Source organism: Rhinolophus hipposideros (assembly GCF_964194185.1).
Source record: "Rhinolophus hipposideros genome assembly, chromosome: 17".
Lineage (NCBI taxonomy): Eukaryota > Metazoa > Chordata > Mammalia > Chiroptera > Rhinolophidae > Rhinolophus > Rhinolophus hipposideros.
This window is the reverse complement of record NC_138063.1, coordinates 3628805-3654271: the sequence shown is the minus strand read 5'-3', so window position 1 is coordinate 3654271 and position 25467 is coordinate 3628805. Positions and strand designations below refer to the sequence as shown.

The 25467-nt window shown below is 44.1% G+C and overlaps 1 protein-coding gene across 6 annotated transcripts in view; it reads right to left on the bottom strand.

The window, feature by feature from the left end:
- Positions 1-4287: 4287 nt before the first annotated feature.
- The window catches only part of FBXO15 (F-box protein 15), a 93840-nt gene continuing 72660 nt past the window's right edge, over positions 4288-25467 (bottom strand). For all 6 annotated transcript variants that reach the window (XM_081078968.1, XM_081078971.1, XM_081078969.1 and 3 more), the window contains 2 exons: positions 10844-10968; positions 4288-4815 (listed from right to left, as the gene is read on the bottom strand). In XM_081078968.1, coding sequence (XP_080935094.1) covers positions 4546-4815; positions 10844-10968 — 395 coding nt within the window. In that variant the 3' untranslated portion in view covers positions 4288-4545. The remainder of the gene's footprint in view (positions 4816-10843; positions 10969-25467) is intronic.

Here is a 25467-nt window from a genome sequence, read left to right as displayed (position 1 = left end):
CACCAGTGTGGGTACGTTTTTCTGTACCTCACCCTTGTTTCTTTGCCAACTGCATAATTAAGAGTTTGCACCTGGTACTCGAATTGACTGAGGATCCCTGCTTCTGCTCCTCTGGATGTAGTTAAGATGCCCCAGCATAATCACCCTGTCACTTTGCAGACAAAAGGCTTCCTCTCAGACAAAGGAGTGTGATTAACAAATGCCTTTATTGCAAGTGTCTGACAACTTAATTTCAATACAAACAACTAAGATAGCCAACCCCCAAAAAAGGGTTATTGGGTGTCATTTATGACACACAGAAGTAATATAACGGCAGTATTTTCATCCTTGAGGTGTCTCCCTGCCCTCACTGTTGATCCCCACAACCAGCAGTGAGGTGGGGTGAGGGCTCCTGGGGGCAGCCTGGTGTGAGGGAGAGGCAGCGCCTGGGAGGGCGGAAGGACACCCATGCAGAGGCTGTAGTGTGGTGAGTTTGGGCATCTGTAAATGCTGTCTTGCGCCGGTCTTGAACTGTTAATGAAGCCCACCCCCACCCACCGCCCTCAGTGGGCTCGCACCCTGCAGGGTCCCTCTGCACCTGCTCCAATGGGCACGGGCCCAGGCACCACCAAGCAGAGACAGACAGCTCCTGTGCCAGGAGCCCCTGGAATTATTCAAATTTTCCAGTCCACAGGGAGCTTTCGAAACCTAGCTAACCGCAGCTGCTGGCCACACCAGAGACGCCCCCTACAGCGCCAGTGTGCTGTTTCGCCTTCTGCCTCGCCTTCCACCTTCCGGGGTACAGCCCCTTGCATGGCCCTGCTTGGGAGTGTTCTCTCCTCTGAGCTGCCTGTCATCTTCCGAGTGTCAGCATGTCGTGTCCGGCATCAAAAGCATCTTTCAACCTTATAAATAGTGGCCTACCGTGAGGTTTGTTTCTGTGTGGAGGTGAGGAGGCTGCACTGCAGGCGTGGGGGCACCGAGGCCGGAGGTGCTGGGGCCCTGGGAGAGCATCCAATCACAGTGTAGTCAGAGGGGAAGAGAGGAGGAGAGGCACGAGGCTGCGGGGGGCAACCGGAGACTTGTTCACGTTCTCTTTCCTGGTTTCTCTACCATGAACTTACTCTTTTTTCCTTTGTAAACTTTGTGTCAAGAAACTCTGAGGTTCTATGTTAATACCTTCTCGTCATTACTTCACCCACCAATTTTAGAATCCATTGTGATTCTTGCCTAAATTTACTGTTACAGTTTTGCTAAATGGTGAAGACGAAAAGTTTTTGGAAAATGAAAACTAGTAACCTCAGAGATTTTGTACAGGGTCGCAATCTAAAACCTGAAGGCCACATTCAGCCCGTTGCCTGTTTTAGTAAATCAAGGTTTTTGGAACAGCACCAGGCCCACTTGCTTGTGTACTGTCTATAGCTGATTTCATGCTGTGATGGCACAGCTGAGTGGACGCAAAGGACACTGTATGTCTCACGAAGCTGGAACTATTATCAGGCCCTTAAAAGTTTACCAAACATGACTTTCGAGAAAATATTGCATTTCTCAAATAGGTTCCGAATGTGTTATAAGAAACTAGAAACATAAAAAGAGTTCTAATAAAGTAAAAACCCTGATCATCAAAATAAATAAAATTCAATGCAAGGGTTGAAACACAAAATTGAGGCAATATTCCAGAAAGCTGAACAAAAGGCTAAAAGATGGAAGACAGAAGAGATAAGACACTTAAGATGACCAATCCAGAAGGAATGACAGTTGATTAATAAAAGTTACAGAAAAGACACAGAAAATACTGACAGATTTTTTAATCCAAAACTGAAGTACTCAAGTTTGTAGATTAAAATGACCCATGACAAACGAAAAAGACCTACTTCAATGAACATCATTTTCCAAATATCAAGAAAGAATAGTAATTCAAAAAGCTTCCAGAAAGAGAACAGAAACAGACCAGATCATATGCCAAAGAACCACCAAACTGGCATTATACACATCCACAACAGCGGGATAAATATAAGAAAAAAAGTCTTCAAAGTTCTAAGAGAAACTATCTTCATCCTACGATTTATACCTAATTAAACTATCCATCAGACATTTCCAGAAATTCATGGATCCAAAATGTATCATCCCCCCTCACTTATCTTACACGCTACAGGAGGTGTGCCACTGAACAAAAAGGATATAAATTGAGAAAGAGGGAGATCAGATTCCAGAAGACGGATGATTCAAATAGCAAAGTCCCCAGGGTAACAACTGTTCACCAGGGCTACAGAGAAGATGCTTATAGTAAAGCAAACAGAGGCAGAACTCTGGGAATTAAATAGTCTGGGAGGGACAAAAAGTAGAATTCATACATGATTTAGTTTGTTTAAGCATTTAGGGGAAAAAATATTAACCAACATATGAAAGATTGAACAGAACTTTAAGGACAATTTCAGGTTCTTTGAAAACCATGCAAGTAAAAAGGAAAGACAATTACTCATCCAAGAAAAATAAAACGTTGTAAAAGAAAGAAGCATCACAGTACTCTATGTGACCCTGCAGGGAACAGCATCACAGTTACAGCAAATCATGACAACTTATCTAAAATTGTAGTAATTATTTGGTATGATGCAAGAGGGAAGGTGGCTGGTGTAATAGAGCTTATCTACCGTAAGTCAACAGATGTCTAACATTGGTAAGTCCAGAAACAGCCACATTTCCATTTAAAATATGGAAGCAAATATGAGAAGAAACAGCTTTTAAAGGTTGGACATTATCTCAGACCTTGAAAGGGCAAGTGGAGGCAGAGTGTGTCTTCCAGCTCTGGGAAAAGACAAATGCCAGGACTATGAATGCCCTTCCTCTGCTTCACTCAGCCTTCCCCCGGCACTGCCCAACACCCTTTCCTTCAGAGTCAACTCAGCTATGAAGGGGCTCCCACAGGCACCAAGTCAGAATTATCCCACCTCCTTCATCCTCCCACAGCAGCTGGAATATTCCTTATAGCAGCACTGATTCCGAAATGGCGACTGTGTATGGATTATGAGCCTGGCATCCTGTTAGGTGCAGGAAACAGAACAGTAAACAAGACATCACACACCTGCTCACATGACTCCCAGCCCGGCGGGAAGGCAGATGCTAGGCACACAATGAATTCAGTATGGACAAGTGTTGTGACACTGAGACCTGCCCCAGGAGTTTCCCCATGTATCGCCATCCTGGAAGTACGAGGCTTCCCATTCCATCCAAATATCATTAAACTGGGGGGAAAGAGACTAGCACTCTTTCTCTGGCTCTACCTTGCTTCCGATATTTTCAGGCCATCTATTCCCCCACAAGTTAACCCATTGAGTTCAAGGAGTCACCACACATTGTTTTGTGGTCGCTTACCAATTAAGTCCTGCAGGTGACAAGTGGCTTCTGCCAAGCGCCTCCTGAATTTTGTCCTCTTCCATCGTGGCTCACTGCTCAAGCCACTGCCTCTCCGTCTTCTGACTCTCACCCAGGTGAGCCAGGTGCTCTACACCCCCTCTATGGTGACCCAATGAAAATAATGCATTATGATCACCTGTGCTCTCCTTCCCAAGGGCTCTGCCCCAGGCCTAGGAAGTCGGGAGGGTGCCAGCAGCAGGAATCTTTTCAACATTTCTTTGGCCAAGGACCTAACATCTGTCCCAAATCTTTGACTGCTGTCTTCAAGCTCTTTATTCTACACTCATACCATACACACCTGAAAACAGAAAACTGATCAGATCATTCGCTGGGAGAAGAATGAGAAATAAAGAAGAGGGACGTCTAAGTATGGGTGCCCCAGTGGGAGTAATATGGCATTTCAAAAATCACTTCTGAGAATAACTATAAGCGGAAGATAAAATACAATCAAAAAAGAATCAGTATAATCAAAAACAAATTTAGAACCAAATCCCTAAAAAGCATATGCTTAGATACAGGATATGTTACCTCTGTGTGAACCGCAAGCATCTGTCAATTCTCTGAAAACATTTCTGCAGAGGAAGCAATCACGCTCACTCATCTATCTGTCCTCACTTACTGGATTGGGTGTCTTAACCGCATTTCTATCACGCTTCTCCTGATGATTTCAGATACAACTTTCCTGGTGCAATAAGCTATTTGTTTTGCTTTGTTTTATTAAATACTAGTAAATACCATGAAGTTGTATTTAAATATATTCTCATTTGAGGTTCTAACCAATAAAGAAAATAAAACGTGTCTACACTACACACATACACATACACACACACACACATTCACATATACAGTGATTGCATGCTTAAGTAGAATACCTTGGTTTTTTAATTGTCAGGGCAGAAGAGAAGTAAATATCTTTTCCCTTTTTATTTTATATAACTTTTCATCGGAATGTGTTATTTTCATGTATTTAAAATTTACCTTAATCCTCTAAACATTAACTTTAAAATGATCCAGGAATCATCATTTCTAATGTGAAATAAGAAGGCATCAAATGGACTACTGCTTTATTTTAACTTCCAACACCAAGAACAGAACTGGTTAGTCCAAAATAAACCAATAAACAGCAACATAATTTGCCAGCTCTGCTAATGTTTAGTACTGGGTCCCAAACCAGTGGTTGATTTTTGCCACACGGAGGTAAAGGACCAGGCTGACAATAAAGTGCTCTTCTGTCTCTGGAATCCATACCAGCTCCATGTGCAGTCTTCCGGCCGCGTCCACGTAGTCGACATGGTACGTCTGTCCCCAGAAATGAGGACCATCCGAAGGCCTGGGAGAAGACCTCAGGCAAACCGGGGAACTGAAACACCAAAAGGGTTGCCCATATTCATCCAAAAGAGTCATGTCCATGATAGAACAACTCTACAAAACAAGCACAAATATAAGTGTAAGGATAAAATGTCCACTTAGACCTGACTTTCAGGTCTAGTTAATAAATCGAGAAATGTACAAGCGAAGCCTGTCATGAGGATGATAAGAGTTAAGTGAGAGGGAAAAAGAATAAAACAGCAAGAGGAAACAGCATATGCAAAGAGCGTGAGAGAACATGGCACATTTGCTAGAAATGACTCAGTGCGGCTGGGCAGGGAGGGTGAGTTGTGAGGACCGGTCAGGACAGCTCTGTCCATCACGGCTCCTCTGCCACTCGCTTGCAGTAGCCGGTACCAATAAAGGCATGTTGGGTAAAGGAATGACCGCAATACCACGGGTGGGAGCAGGGAGAACAGTGGCATGGCTAACTGGTTATTGTCATACTAGTGAAGAGATGTCAATTATCAGCGCTAGTAACTCACAGGAAAGAAGAGATGGAAGAACCATTTGCAAGACAAACTGAGCAGAAGCTGGTATCTGGAGGTGAGAGGAAGGGAGTTGGGGGTCTATCTCCTCCTCTCTCCCAGAAGAGGAGGATTTGGGGAGAAGAAAGGGGTCAGGTTCAGACATGCTGAATCTAAAATGCAGGTGGGCAGACATCACTGCATGGGGACTGGACTCAGGGAAGAGACAGATGGGAGACACTGATAGTCATTAATGTTATTAATGAGCTATATTTTAAATTTTACTTTTGATTATGGTAAAATACATGACATACAATGTACCATCTTAACCATTTCCAAGTGTCCAGCTCAGTGGCATTAAGTGCTTTCACATGGTTGTGTGACCATCACCACCGTCCATTTCAGAAGTCTTTTCATCTTGCAAAACTGCAACTCTTGACCCAGTAAATAACAATACCCCACCCCCTCCTCCAGCCCCTGACAACCACCCTTTTACTTCCTGTCTCTGTGAAATTGAGGACTTCAGGTACCTCATAAGTGGAACCCTACAGTATTTGTAATTCTGTGCCTGGCTTATGTCACTTAACATAATGTCCTCAGGGTTCATCCATGTTGTAGCAAGTGTCAAAATATTCTTCCTTTTAAAGGCTGAAAAATATTCCATTGTGTGGAGAGGCTACATTGTGTGTATCTACCCATCCGCTGATGGACACCTGGGTTGCTCCCACCTTTTGGCTGTTGTGGAATAGCACTGCTATGAACACGAGTGCACAATGTGAGCTGTGTCTTCTAACACGTTCTACGTATCAGACATGAATCCAAGCAGGTTACTTATACTATTTTATTTAGTTCTCAAGAAACTAGGCGGTAACAACAAGGCTAAAATCTACTAACACTTTTTCAGATATGGCTTATTATTCGCCGTGACTTGTGCCCAATATTAGTGTTTCACAACACTTTCTCTTACAGACCAGCATAAACTGAGCATAGACATCAGCATAATTATAGATATCGAGAAATACTATAGATAGCGGTATGAACGTACATTCAGAGGTCTATACACTACTAAATGTGGATGAAAGTACTGACCATTTGGACCTGCATATGACCAGGTCAAAAGGTCTTGAGTCAAAAAATGTGTATCTTAGAGAAATTTAAGGAACACAAACATTCCAAAAGTTGAAAAACATGGGACGTTTACTAAGTGGTGGATGTGACCTGGTTCCAGATCCAGAGGAGACCAGAGTGAAGACCAGTCCCGTGAACCTTCCCTAACCCCCGACATCAGACAGCACACATAGGAGCAGAAAGCTCCTCCTCCCACGTCAGGTGGGGATGGCCCGGGGGCCTGGGCCTCACTGCTGATGCCGCGCCAGGCCCTGGAGCAGAGCAGGGCAGCCCCACGACAGCCCTCTGCATCGCGCCCTCTGCTTCCTGTACAACAGGACCACAGCTCACAGATGGAGGAGAAGGGCCCCTCCACACCGCAGCCTCGGGGCTGAGAACAGAGACTGGAAGCCGATCCTGCGAGCTGGGAGATGTCTCTGTCACTGCTCAGGCGGCCGGAGCCCTTCTGGAAGCGGCAGCTCTCAGAAGGGCCATTTGAGGGAGGCAGTTGTGTGGCCAGGAGGACTCCCAGATAACACAGCAGGTGACGAGAAGCCAAGCCTTTCTCTACCCCCTCACTCTTCACTTAACACTGGTATAATGGACAGAGATGGTGTTCAGAATCAGGACCAAGGAGTCTCACCCATGGGGGCCGAACATTTCAGAGGAAGGTAGAGAGGAAGGAACCAAGAAGGATTCGCCAAGGGGCACACACTCCTAGACCAGGATGGATATACTCATTAGCCTCACACCCTGCAGCAAATGACTTAGTGTCTCCGCTTTCAGCCCCCTCAGCTGCCCGATAGAGGTGTGAGCTGACCGTCTCCAAAAGCCCCCCAGTTCTAAAGTCTAGCACCACCCACTTCCTTCCCAGCCTAGAAAACAGCAAGGCACACGAAACCCTTTAATAACCTCCCACAGACACTGAAACCCAAATCCTAGTCTGTTACCATGGTGCTTAGGCCCTGCATGAGCTGCCTGGCCTGCCCAGCTCCCCTCCTGCCATCCCTCCCTCTCTCCATGTCACACCCGGGAGTGGCAGCCTGGGAGCTGGCACCTGAAGCACAATGCATCGGGGTGGGTAGATGACCCCTCCGGGGCTTATCCAACCTGCCTCCAGCCTCAGCAGGCACCCAATCCCGTGTCACAAGGCAGAGGCCATGTCCTCCTTTCTTCCAGACAGCGCTCCTTCTTCCTCATCCTGAGCTGTCTCCTTTTCCGTGTGGTTCCTTTTTCATAGCAAATCACTTCTGTCCTTGGAGGACAGTGGAGGTAAGGCAGAGGTGTGTGCTTTACAACTGCCCACAAACCTTCCACCACTCATTCTCTCCATCCTTGTCCTCGAGAGAGCTGTTTCCAATATGCTTTCCTACATCAGTCTCCCTGGGCCAGACCTTCTAGAACGCACACCCCGAAGCAGGAAGCAGAACTCTTGTCCCTGGAGGAGTAAGTCAGTTTTTCTCACCTGCACCCCACTCAGCAGTGGACTCTGCCAGATTCAAAACTCGGTGTCTGGGAAGAACACAGCGCTGGCACCCACGGGAACACCATATTCCTTTAAAGGTGTGGATTGTACAGGCACCATCGCCTGTTATAACCCATTCCATGACAGAACTCATCGGCAAATTGGCCAAAGCAGCTTTCTTCTGGGGGGAGGGGCATCACCACAGCAACAAGCTGACCCTGTGACACACCCATCGGCGGTTCTGCTGAACTCACCTCATGTAGCAGAAAGTGAACCGGAGTTGGACGTACTGAAACACCCAGCTTAAATTAAAACTGAGGCCAAGCTCCATATAGGAGCCTAACAGAAGAATCTCCACCAATCAGCACTTCTGATAGGAACTGAGAGCAGACAGACCAGGAGAGCATTTTATTTTGAATTAAACTGAAGACTGAAGGGAGCGTGGCTGTTCCAAACAATAGTGAAACGGTGCGGTAACCAGTCACAGGGCACCTGTCCTAACTACTAACACATCAGCCTGTAAGCATTTCTACGTGTATCTGATATCATAATCAGGCTTAAGGAAAACAGGAAAAAAAGGATTTGCTTATCATGTGACTTTTTATGTTGAATCATCTCCCATAGAAAATTAGGAGCTGTTGAAGTTAAGACTCCAGGCGCTGACTGGACAGCTACATCCTACTTGAATGACCTCCGTGCCAGGGAGCGTTGGCTGGGGGGCCCCACCGTCTGACGAAGACTGTCCTGGGCACAGTAAGCCAGGGGGAGCTCAGAGACGCCTTCTTGACCCCGGATCACTTCAGACAATGGGATGCAGCAGGCAGGCAGCCATCCATCTGTCATCATCACACACGTCACTCCCTCGCCGTCCGTGCTTGTGACCAGAATCACAGGTTTGGATGACGCGCTTTCTCACTGATCTGGGCTCTGATAAGTGAGACAGTCACTAGGAGACTACAATTTCCAGGAGAAGCAGGGTTCTTTGTTGGTTGGTTTTTAATAATTATATGTTCCTAGGAAGCTTGTTCTATCACGTGCCCTTGCTTATAAAGAGTTTTTAACTCCTTGAAACTGATTCTTAGTACAGTTTAGTTTCCATGCAGGTGTGGGGGGGGTCTAGGTAAACTCCTGACTGCAGGGCAATGATTAGGGACATGGCACATGGCACCCCGGCCTGACTTCTACTCTCTGGGAACTCGAAAGACATTTCAGTCTTAATACTGAACCCAAAAGTACCAGCAGCACAATGCAAACCGGCCAGGGCCCAGGGAGAGGGCGTGCACTCCGCAGCGACTCTCACCTCCACCCAAAGCCCACCTGAGAGAAGGGTTTCTAGAGAACACTGTCCAGGTGACACGCACTCCATTCCCGTGTTTCATGGCTCGAAATCCTGGGTTTAGATCCAGCCGTTCTGGTAGAAGCCTGCAGGCGTGAGTCACACTGGTTCAGCACCATACAGAACCACTCTGGAGTGCGTGGTGAGGCCCTGCCCTCAGCTACCGTCTCTGAGAGCTGCTGGAAGAAATCGGTCACTGCGTTTTGCTGCTAAACGCCACTGAGCATTGGCCCATTCTGTGGCTCAGTCTGCCCTACATATCCGCCCACCGGGGACTGTGTTTTTAATGATTGGAGCCAGAATGAAGCTTTGTTTCTGGGTATAATTACTACATTTCCCTTTGAGAACTAAGGAACAGCTCTCATCCTGCTCTCAACTACCAGAAAAGACAGAACAATGATTTTTTTAATTATGCTGACCCTCACAGTCTATTTTTATTTCAATGTTCCATTTCAGCGCATATTTTTGTAAGACCCATCTAAATCCATTTTTGAAAGGTCAGGTCTGTGGTCTTGAACATTCTTTTATGTGCAACAAACATAATCTTTACCAAATTTAAATATTTGCTTACACGCAAACAGAACAAAATATCTCATTATACCAGCCAGCACGTGGCCGGAGAGGTGACACAGCTGACCTGAAGAGCCGGGCTGGGACCACACACGTCCTCCTGCACGTGGGTTGTCTCCAATAAACACTGTCGATGCCCTTTCCTTCAGATGTCCTTCGTAACGTTTTCTCCTGTCTAGCTGACTTTATTGTAAGAACGCAGGCTAAGACACGTGCAACATACAGGATACACGGGAACTGACCGCCATGTGATCCATCAGGCTCCCCACCACCAGCAAGCTAGGAGGAATTAGGTTTGGGGGGTCTCAAGGCCCACGTGGATTTCCAGCTGCGCGGGATTCAGCGCTATTCAAGCGTCAAGTGTCCTTGGTGATGGCTAAGTCCTTCTAACGCTCAGTGGTCTCACTGTCCGTGGCCTCAGTCCTCATGACTGATGGTTCTGACAGGGGTGCAGACCCGTGTGGCAAAGAAAAGCCACGTCACTGAGGGTCCTGCGTTCACAGGACATGGGTCCCCCTGAATATGAAGATCCTATTCATTCCACAAAATAAAGCTGGGGAGTAACCGAACCAGGGGCAGCCGTGAGCACAAAATCGCAGAAGAAAATGAAACCATGTCACAACATCCCCCGTCCTCTCCCTCTTCCTCTACCCCCACCCCTGCACCAATTCCCAACCACTAAACCAACTCTCCCATCCACAGGCTAATTTTTGATAGGGGTATAAACTGATTTAACTGTTCAAGGAAATAACTGTGTCCTGGAAGTCATAACTGCAATAAGTTTTAAATTGGTGGGTAAGTAATTAAGATATTTTGAGCAAATGCTTCTTTGCCTGGTCCAAGCCACAAAATGAACAGACGTAGGGGCCCTGAGGTGTGCAGTGTCAGTGCCACCAATGCTGCCCAGCCCGCTGCTGCACGCCCCTGCCTCCGCCACTCTCCACGGAAAACAGGAGGTCCTCAGGAAGCATCCGATGGACGAATCACCTGACTGCCGATGGCTACGGACACACAGACCCCTCCAGACGCCAGCACAGGAAATCCAGGACTTTAAAAGCTGCATCACACACGTGCATCAACAGACATTTTTATTCTACAGAAACCAGATTACTTTAAGAAAAGAAAACAGCAAGTTACCTTTATACAGCCATCAAAAACATCAGTTCTCCAGGAGAGGCCAACTTTTCCAACAAGAGGAAGGTGTTCTGTGTTATTTTTTAAATGGATCACAATGAGCTTCGCATATCCATTTTCAATATGTCCTGAAAAGATTTAATAGTTTTCAATTACTATAACCAATGCAGGACAAGCTGTGCCTCTTCAGGTTTGCCGCTCCATAAAGGATGGCTCATCTGCAAGGCCCAGAGTCACTGACGGAGGGGGACATTGCCAGAGCTAACCGGTGTCTAGCTTGAGGGCAGGGCCACACACCTGCACCCCAGAGACAGAGAAATGAGGGGGAGCTCTGGAAAAGTGATCCCAAAGGCGAGTCGGGGAGAGGACGGCAGGAACCTGGACTCCCACCCACTCTGTCACTGGTAGAGAGCAGCTAAGGAGGCAAAGTTTCTGCCGATGTGTTAAGCTAACAGCAGTGAAAAGTGGAAAGCCAAAACTGGGGAACCTAAGAAAGCAGACCCCAGGAAATAGCCCAGGAAGGACACTGAATGTGAGGGAGCAAGGAGAGAGATGTGGGAAAAAGAAGGGGTTTGGGAGCAGGTCAGTATGGGCGCACATAAAGGAAACATCGCTGCACAGGCTTATAAGTGAGTCAGACTACTCGCACATGCTCACCAAGAGCTTGAGAGCAGAGGCCCTGCCGCCCCCCATTCTGACCAGCGCGCAGCTAAGAGCAACCTCTCCACGAAGGACCCAGGACAGCCCAGGCACACCCGCCTTTCAAGGCTCTTGTGATGGGGCACCTTCCGTGCAGCTACACTTCACACAACCATGTGCACACCTCCCGAAAAGCGACCAATGGCACCTTCGCTCATATCAAAGACCTCCTCAGAGAGAGACACCTGAACAAAGGTAAGATGTAAGTCACGGGGCAACGCAGATGGAAGAAGGATAGAGAAGAGCGAATGTGTTTTGACCCTAGGTTGGTTATTTCACAGGACAAAGTAAAACCAAAGCTAAGCTGCTGTGGCAGCCAAAGCCCTATTCTAGAAATTTTATATGGTGTTCTCACTTAAGTGTAGCCAGAAGATTCAAACCAGGGCTCCACCAGCCGGAGCCAGCGGCCTGTTCTGTGACACAAGGCACTGTAAGTGACAGCCCCCATTAGAGAGCGAGCGCTTGGGGCCCTGCAGGAGGGCGCTCTCAGCCTCGGCTACACACAGCCATTGCCCAGGTTCGCTTTTATTCCAAGGACAGAGGCTGCCGAGTAATTAGCAGGAACTGTGAAGCTTCACTCCTCCCAGTCGGTGCAGGAGTGAATGCCAAACGACACTGACCCTCCCCAGCAACAGCGCTCTGGTGCCGCGGGAAGAGGGAGGGCTCCGAGGGGGCGCAGTAATGACAATCTGGGTGGACCAGATGTGGCTCCGTATTACTGCACAGCCATGTGCAAAAGCAACAGGCCTCCGACTGGCCACAGCCCAGGCGGGCATGCGTGCTGGCAGCTGGACGGTGCCGGCCAGAAAACCGGCATTTCATTGTCCAAGTGGCTTGTCCTGAGGACACGGCAAAAATCGGGCCCCAAAGTACAACAGCCAATAACATCTCAACAGCAACTGTCTGAGCTAATGAGCACGAATCTCGGCAGGAAGCAGGGGCTGCTGTTATTCTGTCATTACCAGATATGCCCCCTTAGAACAACTACTATGACATCTGCAGTGTCTTAAAAGGTCAGAGCCCTTTCCACCAACCTTCTGTAACCACTATTTCTACAAGATTTTTAAAAAAGGTAAAGCTCTTTCCACATTTAAACCACTGGCACACAGAATGTATGTGTGAACGTGTACTTAAACAGGTCCTAGTTTTCAGTACTTACTGTACACCAGGCATGGTGGGAAGCACTTTGTATAGCAGCTGCAAAGACTGAGAAGAACACCTTAGATAACACTATTCATTAGGCATGCGAGTTTTCTGGACCCATGGGGGAGAAAACTGGACACACAGAGGTGGACAGCACCTTGTCCAATGTCGTACTGCTGATAAGTGGCAAAGACACGATTCAAACCTTGCTCTGAGTTGAGTCCATGTTGTAATACATGAAAGCACACAAAAAAGGGAAAACAATCACCTATTAGTTTAAATGCTGAGAGTTCACAATGTGGGTTTAAATTCTCATGAAATTGTGCTTTCATATTACGGCCAATAGAGAAAAATCTATAAATGAGCAGGCAAAATATGCTGGGGAATCATTTACAGCTCCCCAAAATGTTTGGCAATTTCTCCATTTGTGAGTCCCACACTCACTATTGCCTGTTCCCAACCTGCATTATAATTAAGTCAAGAGGAACCTGGATTCCTTGGCTGTGAGCAAACGTACCCTTAGTGAAGTCCTGTGTTTCTTAAACCATTCAGAAAAAATCCTAACCTTAACCTACCAATACATAAGACCTCCCCCAAAATGCAGAAATGCCATTCGAGGCTCACTGCCTTTAGCTTCCAGTGACAGGCACTTAAAGCCTGGAGAGTTGCAAAGACCTCATTAAACCCTGCCCAGCCACTCAGTAGCTGTGGAACCACGGTCAAGCTCCACGCTGAGGAAAATAAGGACACAAATAGAAAGGACTTTATAAGCCTTTGTGAAGAGGAATAGAGCTAATAATAAACATTAACATTACAGGGTATCTTATTACATATACCCGGCTAAGTGTGCTAAACACCTTATAAGCATTATCTCAACAAAATATTCTATCTAAAGAGCCAGTATACGGCTAAGCAGAAAGTAGAGATGTACCATGTTCATGAACTGCAAGGTTCAATACTATTAAGATATCCACTTACCCATATTAACCTATAGATTTAATGTAATCTCAATCATAATCCCAGCAGGCATTTAAATAAGTAATCTATAAATAATCAGAATTAATAAATACATAATTAAACTTGACGAAATGATTCTAAAATTCATACGGAAATAATAAGGACCTAAAACAGCCACACAATCTTGAAAAGAAGGAAAAAGTTGTTCACAGCTTACTGTAGAGCTACAGTGATCAAGACAGTATGGCACTTGCTATAAAGACCCACGAATAGAGCAACAGAATAGAATAAAGGCATTCAGAAAGAAACCAACACTGTTACAAGCAACTGACTTTTGACAAAGATATCAAAATAATGCAATAAGAAAACAAAGTCTTTTCACAAATGGTGCAAAAAAAAACTTACTATCCACATGGGAAACTAAAATGAACCTCAACTCTTACCTCATACTTTATACAAAAATTAATTAGGGATGGATCATAGACCTAAAATGTAAACACTAAAACTATAATACAACTGGAATAAAGACTATTTCTGTAACCTGGAGTACAACAAGCTTTTAATATAGAAAAAAGAAAACAATGACCATAAAATTTTACAAGTGATAAATTAGATTTCATCAAAATGAGACACTTCTGCTCATTAAAAGATATCATTAAGAAAATGAATAAGTAAGCTACAGACTAGCTAAAAATATTTCCCAATCTATCTGACAAAGGACTGGCAGCCACAATACACAAAGAACCTCTACAATTCAGAAATAAAGAGATAAACAACTCATTTTTTTACAAAGGCAAAATAATTAAGAGATACTTCAAAAAGAAGGTATGCAAATGACTAATAAGCACATGAAAAAGTGCTTAACATAACTGGCCTTCAGAAAATGAAAATCAAAACCACCATGAGGTACCACTACCACCACACAGGAGATCAACTAAAATAAAAGACGAATCACATCAAACATTGGTCAGAATATGGGACAACCAGAACTCATACATTGATGATGGGAGTGTAAATGGTGCAACCATTGTTAAAAAAAAAAATTAGCAATGTTTTACACATAAAATGTTCTTATACATAAAAAAGAAATTTTAATACATAAACCTACAATAAGACCCAACAATTCCAGTTCTAGGTATTTAGCCAAGAAAAATGAAAACATATGTCCATAAGAAGAGAAGAGACTTTCACAATAATTCTATAACAGCTTTACTTATAACAGCCCAAAACAGAAAATAAACCATATTTCATGTCCATCAACAGGGAAGTGGGTGAGCAAATTGTGGCATATTCAGTCAGTGGTATACTACTCATCACAATTAGGAATGACTAACAATGCTGCAACAGGACAGCTGAAACACAAAGCCATTTTGCTAAAAGAAGAGTCTGGACGTAAAAGAGTGCAGTGAAAGAATCCAGGAACAAGAACACATACTGCATGATCCCATTTACATGAAGTTCTAGAACAAGCGAAACTAATCTAGGGTGAAAAAAAAATCATCAGAAAAATGTCTGTGGAAGTTCTTATACTAGTCTTGCGATTTTTCCTAAGTTGGAAACTATATCAAAATAATAAGTTACAGAAGAACTGGTACTCAGGATGGGTGAGCTGCTAGCTGGGTCAACCTTCCTGCAATGGCCCTTCTGCGTACTGCATTGGCTTCTCCTTTCCTACCCAACCTGTTACTGGGCAAGCCCCAAATCTGTGTCCCCAGATCTGCACTCACCCTTCTACCTCCACTAATCTTGTCCTTTTCTAAAACCTACTGCACACGCTTTAACATTTAATTATACTGAACTGTTTCTGCATGTTAGATCTGTTTCCTCAACCTACACTCTTTGGGAATAGAGGTCACATCTTCTATGGTGTGTTAATGGCTTCTAATAACATTTCTCATTTCTCAGCTATGATTAGAGTTCATTTTGCTGCCTCATAAAGAGAATACAGAAAAGTTGGGAAATAAAGCATGTGGGGAAGACTGACTGACTGATTTTCCTAAGGCAAACAAAGAAGAAAGGAGGGGGTTAAATTAGATCAGAACTGCCTGAAGCAGGAAACACAGAACACAGTTTAACTGAAGAGATAAACCCAATTTCACTGGGGAAATTGAATGTTATAGAACCCTAGATCGCCATCTGAGAGACCAACTCAGTAACACACGAATAAATGGGACAGACATCAGTAGCAACGCTGAGGTGTGTGTAAATCTTGGGTAAAAAGATAGGGAGACCCTATAAACTCAAAAAATATTTGCCAGAGTATTAACATTTTACAGTTGCCGAGACCTGATACTGCAGAGGAATAATTAATAACCAGATGGTATAGACTCTGATGATCAAACAGAATCGGCACTAACTCTTACAGATAGAAAAATCTTTAGTATTTCCCCTTTTCTGTTATGAGTATTTATAATATTTATGTTATGAGGTGTCCAACATAAATTCCCTCAAGGCACATACAACATGACTTTTCTCTTTTTCTCAGCTAATTATCTTCAGATGCCTCTCTTCTTTCCCAAACCCCTGATCTACATGAAATTTACGTAGCTATATGTGGACATAGACCACTGAATATCAAAAGAGAGGTGGTCTCTGAGCATGAGGATCAGAACTCTCTCTTCCCTTTTTGCTTGTTACACAAGTTGCAAACGTCAAATGAACTGGGGCTGTATTGGTGAGAGACTGGAAAAATAGAACTTCCAATTCTTTAGGAAATTTCCGTCCCCAGTTCAGGCTTGGTGGATGTGATGACACCAATACAATCTACTATAATCTCGCAAGCCACAGGGTGTCTACTTCTTTCATATTAACTGGACCCTAGAAGTCTACATTTGCTGGTGGTATTGTTTCTGATACTGGTGACAACTACCTTGATTTTACAGAAAATAAAGTATGTACTTAGACTCTTTAAAAATTCACTGTTCATTAATTCAATCGTGTTTGAAAATCGCTTTTTCTATTGATTTATTTAAATGTTCAGATTGGTATTTTCACAAGACCCAGCTCTATTTTCCATGCCTTTGAGCATAAATTATTTTTTCTAGACTAGTTCTTTCGAAGATGCTTACGCGCACAGTACGTGGTGATTTATTTGCGCACTCCAACCCGGGTCCTGCTTCTCTTGCTGAGCATTTTCCAGTGTTCCTCCGAGAAACACACCCAGGTAGGTCAGCCCCGCGCTTCAGGTGGGAGAAGCGAGGCTCAGAAACACAGAATCCCCTTCGCCTGGCCACAGGACCGAGTCAGGGATGATTCACGACCCGACCAGAGCCAAGGAGATGCGATGAGACTAGGGCGCGGGTCAGGGCAGGGGAGTCTTGTAAAGGACAGCCCCAGTGGACACGCATTTATAATTGTCCCCAAAGAACTGCCGATTATTCAAGAAGTTAGAAAAACAACATCAAGGTGAGCAGTGCTCTGTTACCAAAATCTAAACAAAATAAAAATATCATATCCTTCCTTTTGAATGATTACAAGAATTCAAATCACCGAAAAGAACAAATCGAAATCTGAGGTCCAATCTCAAACAGAAGCCAGAGCCCAGAAATGCAAGTAAAGATGAGAAAGTCTCACCTGAAGGACTTCAGAACCATGAAGCTCCTCCTTGCGTGTCCCATGTTACAGCAGAGCCAGCCCCAGGGGCACAGCCTGTGAGCCACAGAGGCGCCTGGCAGCTGACTACTCTGCTGTCACCAGTGTGAAACTCTCACTCATGTTCTCACAGGAGCCCTGTGGCTGCACTGGGCTGGGCCCCACCAATCATACAGCCTGTCTTGCCTACACGTGAAGTACCACCTATTCCTGATGTGTTCTGACCCAGTACATGGCTAACTGGGACCTCCTGGCCTGTGAACAGAGGTTTGTAACGCTGAGTTTTCATGGGTCACCAGATGCACGAAGCAGGAAAAATGAACTAACCACCACTGATGAGGATGCCATAAGGAATTCTCTGTTCTAATTTCTCTAGGTAATCACCACCCAGACTGTACTAATGGCTCCCTGTTATGATAAATGCTCAGAGAGAAGATGCTCACCTAGAAACACAGAAAGTAATTAGCATCAAGGAACAGAGGGAACAAAAACAGTTACCTGTTTTTAGAGCCGGAACATTAAAAATGAGATAATATTCTGTATGTGAAAAATATCGGAAAGAAACGATGACACTTGAAAGGACTTTCTTAGAGAAGGTTACCTGGCCTTATCAGTTTGTGCTGCTAACGACGTGAACAACCCTGTTTTGGACAGGAAGAAAGAAGTTTCTGAGGCCCACAACTTCTTTTTATCTCCTCCACATTTTCTATCATGTCTTACAGAGTAAGCACTGAATATTTATCATTTAATCAGTATTTTAATGGAAAACATACTGCAAAACTCTACAGGACACAGAAGAAATCTACCAAACATAATGGAAACAATCTGAAAGAATTAGTCACCACGCAACACAAAAGTGAAGTATCAGTGATGGGAGAAAGGTACAGGGTCTACATAAGGAACATTTCTCCCAAAGGCCGTGAAGGAAACTTAAATAAATGGAGACATTCCAAACCCCTACACAAAAACATACCAACCCCTTCCAAATGAGTGTACACACTTCATAGAAAGCTAATCAAAACCTAATGAAATATTTTAAAATCTGGCCAAGTAATTATTAAATACATCTAAAAGAATAAATGGATGACAAAAACTGAGAAATCTTTGGTAAAAGTTCATTCATTAGTAAGAAATTTCGTATTTAGGGAGGGACATGTATTTTCATAACAAAACACACAGGTAAAGCTTAAAACATCTTGTCTGGTAGGGACACAAGAAGAAGGGGAGCTGATCCTCAACAGAGAGAAAGACTCCCGAGAGGGAAGGGTATGGATGGAGTCTGCAGGCTGTACACAATTTTCATGTGAATCAAAAGGCAGCACGGGTTTACATACAATTAAAAACACCTTCAAGTGATCCGAAACAACATACTCGTATACAAGTTAAAAGGCAAAAGACAAAATGGAGGAAATATTTGTCAAAAATATAAGTCGTAAAAATGCTGTAAGCATTTAAAACAATGGAATCCATCAAACAGAAACATTTAGAAATTTAGTTAGAAAAGAATTGTAAAAATAATGACAAGAGCAGCAACACATGCCCAGCGTCCTGGAGACACTCCTTACTGCCCCACTTTAGTCCTCGGGGACCTTGTAAGGTAGGTGATGTTACTGCACTCTGCGAGTGAGGACCCTGGCTGCCCAGGGTCACACACCTGTGAGAGGTGGTACTGAAGCTGGGTCCTAGGAAGATGCCTCTTAAACAGCCCATCTGATGGCCGTATAATAACCATGAACCCATCATCAATGGGTTTTTAAACAGTCAACCTAACTTTCAAAGACATATGCAAATTTAAAATAGATGTCACTTTCACCTCTCCCACCATCAAAGATTTTTCAAAGTAATGCTCATGTTAATAGTGCTACAGTCATGAAAAATGGAGACCTAAATGCCCATCATTAAGAGAATGGGTCAATAAATCATGATCAAACCAAACAATGGAATGTCACACAACTTTTCAAAATCAAATTTTCAGAGACCACTCACTGACATGGGAAAATGCTCACAATGTAATTAATTATACGGGGGGAAAGCAGACACTATTCCCATAATAAGGTCCACAGATATAATCTAAAAATGGAACAAAATTATAAACAATCATTGTCCCTGGGTGATTTTTATTTGCCTCTGTATAAACTTCTATACATTCAGAATTTCAAACCACAGAATAAGAACAAGATGTTAGTTTCTAAATGCATTTTTATAACACCACCAATGAAAAGTCAAATGGCAGAAGCAGCACACTCTGTGACGTAAAAACACCCTTCTTTATGCTTCCCTGTTCCCCCTCTCAGTCCTGATAAGAAGACTACAACACGGTGTACTATGCAAAACCTTTCTCCTTCAGCTTCTGAAATTGGTAATAATTAGTTTGATGCAAAGATCAAAAAATGTGCACTCCTTCCTCCATTACATCACTGATCACGCCCTTTTGCAAGTTCTGTTTACACTTCTAGGACACAACCAGACTACTTCGGGTCTGCTTCCTCAGAGGCTGCCCCATTCTCTCAGCCAAGTATTCGTGGACGCTCTGTGCAGACAGCAGTTACCACAGCAGGCCGGGGCTGTCTGTTCTCAGGACGGCCTGCTTGCAAGCGTGGCCCCTGCCAGCATCTGGGGACGTGGACCCACTCCTACCTGATGAGGGCGCCTCCACGCTCGGTGCCAACAGGTCGTCTATAATCATCTTCCTTCCGGGAGTCTGCACTCTGGATAGTACCAGGCAGAGGGCACCAGTATGACCAGCCCCCAGGAAAATCCCTGGGCCCCGAGTCCCTGACGAGCTTCGCAGGTACATAACTTTTCACACGTGTTCTTACAACTCATTCCGGGAGCAATAAGCACATCCTGTGTGACTCCCCTGGGACAGGGCTCTTAGAGCTTGTGCTTGATTTCCTCGGAAATCACCTCATGCACCTGTCGCTTTGCCAACCCCGCTCTGCCCCCTCTCACCGTCAGGAATCTCAGCCAACTCTATTCTGAGTCCTATGATTCTCCAGCGGTTCACTGAGCTGGGGTTCAGGGCTGGTCTTGGGGACCCAAGGCCAACAGTCCATCCACATTTCCAAAAGAACAGAAAACCCGCAAGACACTTTTATAAGCTTACTTCAAGTTTTCATTTGCAAATTACTCGTTCAGTATTTCCTTGTCTGTTTATCCTCCCCTCCGTCTTACTTCTCATAAATCCAATTCAGATGACAAAATATGTCTTCACCTAACCTTCCTTTCAGCTTAATTATAGTGGCAACGCACTAAGAAACAGGTAGCAAATATGCACAGGTTCAGGCATCACAACTTTTTTGAAAACAGATCATTAGGAGCCCTTTCCCAAAGTCCTTAATGCAGCCATGACTTGTCAAAGTGGCAGAATACGTACAAATACAAGGAGAGAAAACTCTCCAGTTCTTAGGGGAGGAGTCCATCAAACGTCCAAGGAGCAAGTCAAAGGAACCTTCAAGGAGAGAAGAAAAGCCACAGATCCTCTTAAGTGACTAGCAGGGAGGCTCAGAGGCAGACAGTCCTGTCCCCTGACCAGTGGCTGGCTGAGGGGGAATAATGTAGGGGCTCTAGTAGGACAATCTGTTAGGAAATGAGGACCGAGGCTTCTCCCGACATGCCACAGCAGACCTGCTCGGACCTGGAAGGGCAGTGTGGATGTCACCACGCATGGAACCGAGCCCCCAGATCAGGGCTGCAATCCGAAGCCAAGAGCCTCAGCTGTGGCCCTGCGTGGACCAGGACAGCACTGCCGGGAGCTAGACACCCTTGAGTGTCTCCCATCAGGCAGCTCGGGTACAACCTGCCCGTGACTCAGGAATCTCACCCCACGCACCAACAGTTAACCTGGGTCTCCTGGTTTGACTTTAGTAATATGTATTTTATTTTTTTAAAAACCCAAAGACCTTGGGAGGGCAGGCACCACGTCCCTGTCTGTTAGCAAAGAATACGAGACAGAGTTAAGAAAATAGAACAAAGGGGTATTTTGTTCCGAGAAAATATTCTGACCGTGAGGCAGAGAGCATCAGCTGGCCGGCACTAACTCCGAATGCTCCTCCGGGAGAGTTCTGTCTAAATGTAAACGTGGCTCAAATCCTTCGATTATTTGTGGTCCCTGCATAGTTGAGTCTACAGATCTTTTAGTTAACCTTAAGTAGCTTATTCTATACAATGCGTTCTATCCCAACACTCTAAAAATATATACAGATCCTCTAAATGATGATGTACTCAGATATACAGATTATCGTGGTACAATTAACTGAAATAGCTCCTAATTGCTTTGCTGTGAGTCCAGTGTTTATCAGAATAATTTGACAGAAGAATCTGGAACCACAAAAGACGTATACAGGTATTTCGCTCCATCCATCTGGGAATCTATTACTTCAGTGATGCCATACTGTTTCCTGGTTACTGTAGTTTATAGAGTCTTTCACATTTCATAAGGCCACTCCCCTCTTACTATTCCTTTTCAAAATTTAATCAAGACCTGAAGGGGATCACACAGGTGTTTGCTTTATGATGATTTGTTTCATGCATTTCTCTGTCATTTCACAATCCAAAGAAGTTTAATTAAAAAAGAGAAAAGCAAGGGAACAATTAACATGATATACAGAACAGTAGTGATACAATGTACAGAACTGGCAGGAAGAAAGGTACCTGAGAGCAGGAAGGGACACACAGGTGACTTCAAAGTTATCAGTAATGATCTATGTTTTAAACCCTGTGGTGGCTACATGGGGTTTTGTATGTTTTTCTGGGGCCTATATACACATCACACAGAAAATATTATTCCATCTCATAATGAAATTTTTAAAACAAAAATTGATCAGCCATTCCATATGCATATGTATATTTTTCTAAATGGAGTTTAGGCTCACCTTCGTTAAGTTTCATGATAAATTTCCATTGGGATTTTTTAATAGAACTACAAGGAATCTGTGGACTAAACTGGTACATCCTCAGAATTCTTATTTAAAGATGGAATGATGGGAATGGCCCCTCGAAATGACCAAATTCGGGCTGTTTATAAATTATGTCATATTGAGAGCTGTGTCCTTTCTGCGCTACCTGACCCCAGTACCTCGCCTGGACCACTTCCCCTTGATCCGCGCAAACTTCGGGCACCCTCAGCTCTCCTTGGGCTGCCCTTCCTCAGAAGCCTCCAGGAATCCCATGTGCCTGTGAGGTGGCTCAGCAGGCTTCCCTGTACCCATCCCGTGGAGGGCAGGCACCATGTCCCTGTCTGTTAGTGAACAAACCACATAAACAAGTCGGCCTCGTCCCCTTTACTTCCTGCCACTCCCTACAGACGGCCTTCTTAGAGTCAGGCCAAGGTCTCACTTCTCACTGATGACAGCAGATAGAGCCACTCAATTCTAGAGACAAGACGATGAAACAGTTTATCCTTGATAGAGAGCAAGTGTTCTTTAAAAATAGGCGCAGAGTGCTGTCGTGCCCAACTGCAATGACATAGCTGGAATTTACTAAATATGCGGCATGGTACCACAAGAGAGTTTCTCAAAAACCGTAGAGGACATTCGTGGCTGTACTTGGTTAGAATGTGAGAATGACTCTGATGGCAACAGCACCCTCTGCTGGTTCCAAATCAAAGAACCACATGCAGAGGAAAAGCATCTGAGTCTTGTAAAGTCTTCTTATGGTGAAAATTTGTTTTCTTGCTGTGAAAACAACTGATGAAAGGTGAATTATCCCCCATCTCAGTTTCCCATCATCCTTCATTTTACTTAGCCTCTTGCACATTGTAACAACCATCTGATCTCCATGGGGGTTTATCAGCATTAGCAGAAAATTGGCTTAAAGCTGCTTCAGAAGCCAGCTGACAAGGCCCCGTGTGACTACACTTCCGATGCCAACATGTTAAAGAGAGAGTCACATACACTGAAAAGTACAAACACACAGGAGACGGTGCGGCCGAGTGGTTGGCTCTCAGCTCTGAGGCAGCCGCCATGTGTGAGGGCACGGAATTGGAGAGCTGAGCGCCGCTGTCAGCTTCAGCCACTTCGTCAGTAACAGCATGGGAGAAACAGCAGGACCCAACTCCCAGGCCTGCGACTATGTAGGGTAAGTGCAATATTCATATGAGTATCAGCCGCTCGGCAAGAACCTGTGCGTGCCCACAGTGCTCCCCCACTTGTATCTTCCTCACTATGAAGGGTACCGCTTGGGTAGCAGGAAGGCACACAGAGCTATGTCAACCTTAGGTTGTATTTGCTGAGAACTCGGAGAGGCTGAGTCCTCGCCTCTGAAGTTCTAGATGCCACATAAGACACACCTAGACCTAACCCCTGGAGAACAGAAAGACAGGCTCTCAGGAGACTGCAGATCACATCTGACAAGAAAGGCTGGCAGTGAGGGGGCAGCTGAGGACAGGAGGTTGGAGCCACCAAGAGGGGAGACTCAGTTCTCGGCTACCCCTAGAACAGAGGGCACAGGCGCTTGTATCCTGGGTATAGACTGGGGTACATTAGGAGCACACCCAACAGCACACACAGGGAAGAGGCATGAGTTTTCTCATGTAAATAACAGAAAAAAGGGTAAATGGGTCAAAGTCCAGAGAAACTAAGAAAAGGCAGAATCCTATGTCTTCACACCTAAAGTGGGGTGGGCTGCTCCCAGAGCAGGGCCCTGACCAGAAGCTGCACAGTGAATTCAAGCCCAGGGGGGTCACTCTCTAGATGACCTTCCAGTTCCTTCCTAATTCTGAGAGTCCTAGATTCTGGGCACAGCAAAAAGAGCACCGAAAGAAAACTAGAAAACTTGAAAATTAAACAATCTAAGCAGTCAATTCAAACAGCTATAAAAATGATCAAAAGGAACCCAAAAAAAAACAAATGATTTTCTAGGAAATCATATAAATAAATACTAAAAGTGATTCAGTGGAAAGTATAAAACCTGATTGCAACTGGATCAGAAACAGATAAAAGAAAATTAAAACTATAGATGTTCTAATCTGTGAGTGTAAATGAAAAAACACTAAATACCAAAGAACTGAAACCAGTAGCTTAAAAGTCAGCACACACGACACGAGGAGCTTGTCTTAGGGATGCTAGGATATTACAAGATATTTTAATAAAATTCACTACATTAATAGTGTAAAAGAAAAAAATTATGCAGATCAATAGTTGCCCAAAATATTTGATAACATTTAACAACTATTTGTGAATTCTTTTTAAAAAACATCCAACTTATCTACGAATAGAAAGAAATGTCCTTAACTTGTAAGAACACAGAACAAAAACCTAGAACAAACATACTTCAGAATAAAACATTTTATTAACCTAACACCCCCATTAACTGGAAATACAAAACGATTCAACCTCATCCAGGGGAATTTGCTCGTGTCTTTCAAGATTACATATGCATTCATCTCTAGACCTAGCAGATGACCAGTGATGGCACACCCTATGTCTAAGACAATCATCCGCAGGCAAGCTGGCAAACTATGAAGCGAGCTCTGAACAGAGCTAGTCATTGTGCCACTACCTCTAACAGCAAAGGTTGGAAAGCACTGAGAGAAACCATTAACAAACTACCTACATAGCTGTGTGTTTATTTTATTTTACTTATTTTATTTTCAGAATACCTGTTAGAAAGAGAAAGGTATCTATCTCATTGTAAAGAATAATCTTCAGAATAGATTATTAACTGGGGAAAAGCAAGGAACTTATAAGTGAGTAGGTGAGCCTCATTAAAAAGCTGGGGGGAACGTGAATATGTTGATGTACAGCATTTTATATTCAAAAAGAAACATTTAAAGAATAACCCAAATACTCATGATAGAAGGGTCACCTCTGGGAGGAGGGAAAGAATAGGGGTCAAGGGACAAGGAGAGAAGTAAACCTCTGTAAACTACCTTGTTTTATACTTTCAACTTTGGAACTATGTAATTGTGGTAATTTAATATACAAAAAAAAAAAAAGCCAAAGCAATCCTGAAAAATAAAAAATCAACTGAAACAAACAAGTTGTATATCAAAGTGGTACACAACCACACAGAGAAAGGTTATTTTAGGTAACTTAGTCTTATATCTCTAGGATGACATAGCCTACACAGAGAAAGAACCACGAGGAAATTCTTAATTAAGAGCGTATTCAATAAATCCATTACTGATAACGATATTGCTTTTGTTATTTTGAAATTATTATATATTGTGATGTTGTTTAGAACAAACACGTTTAATCTAAGGGAAAAAATACAAATATATAGTCAAAGAAGTAAAT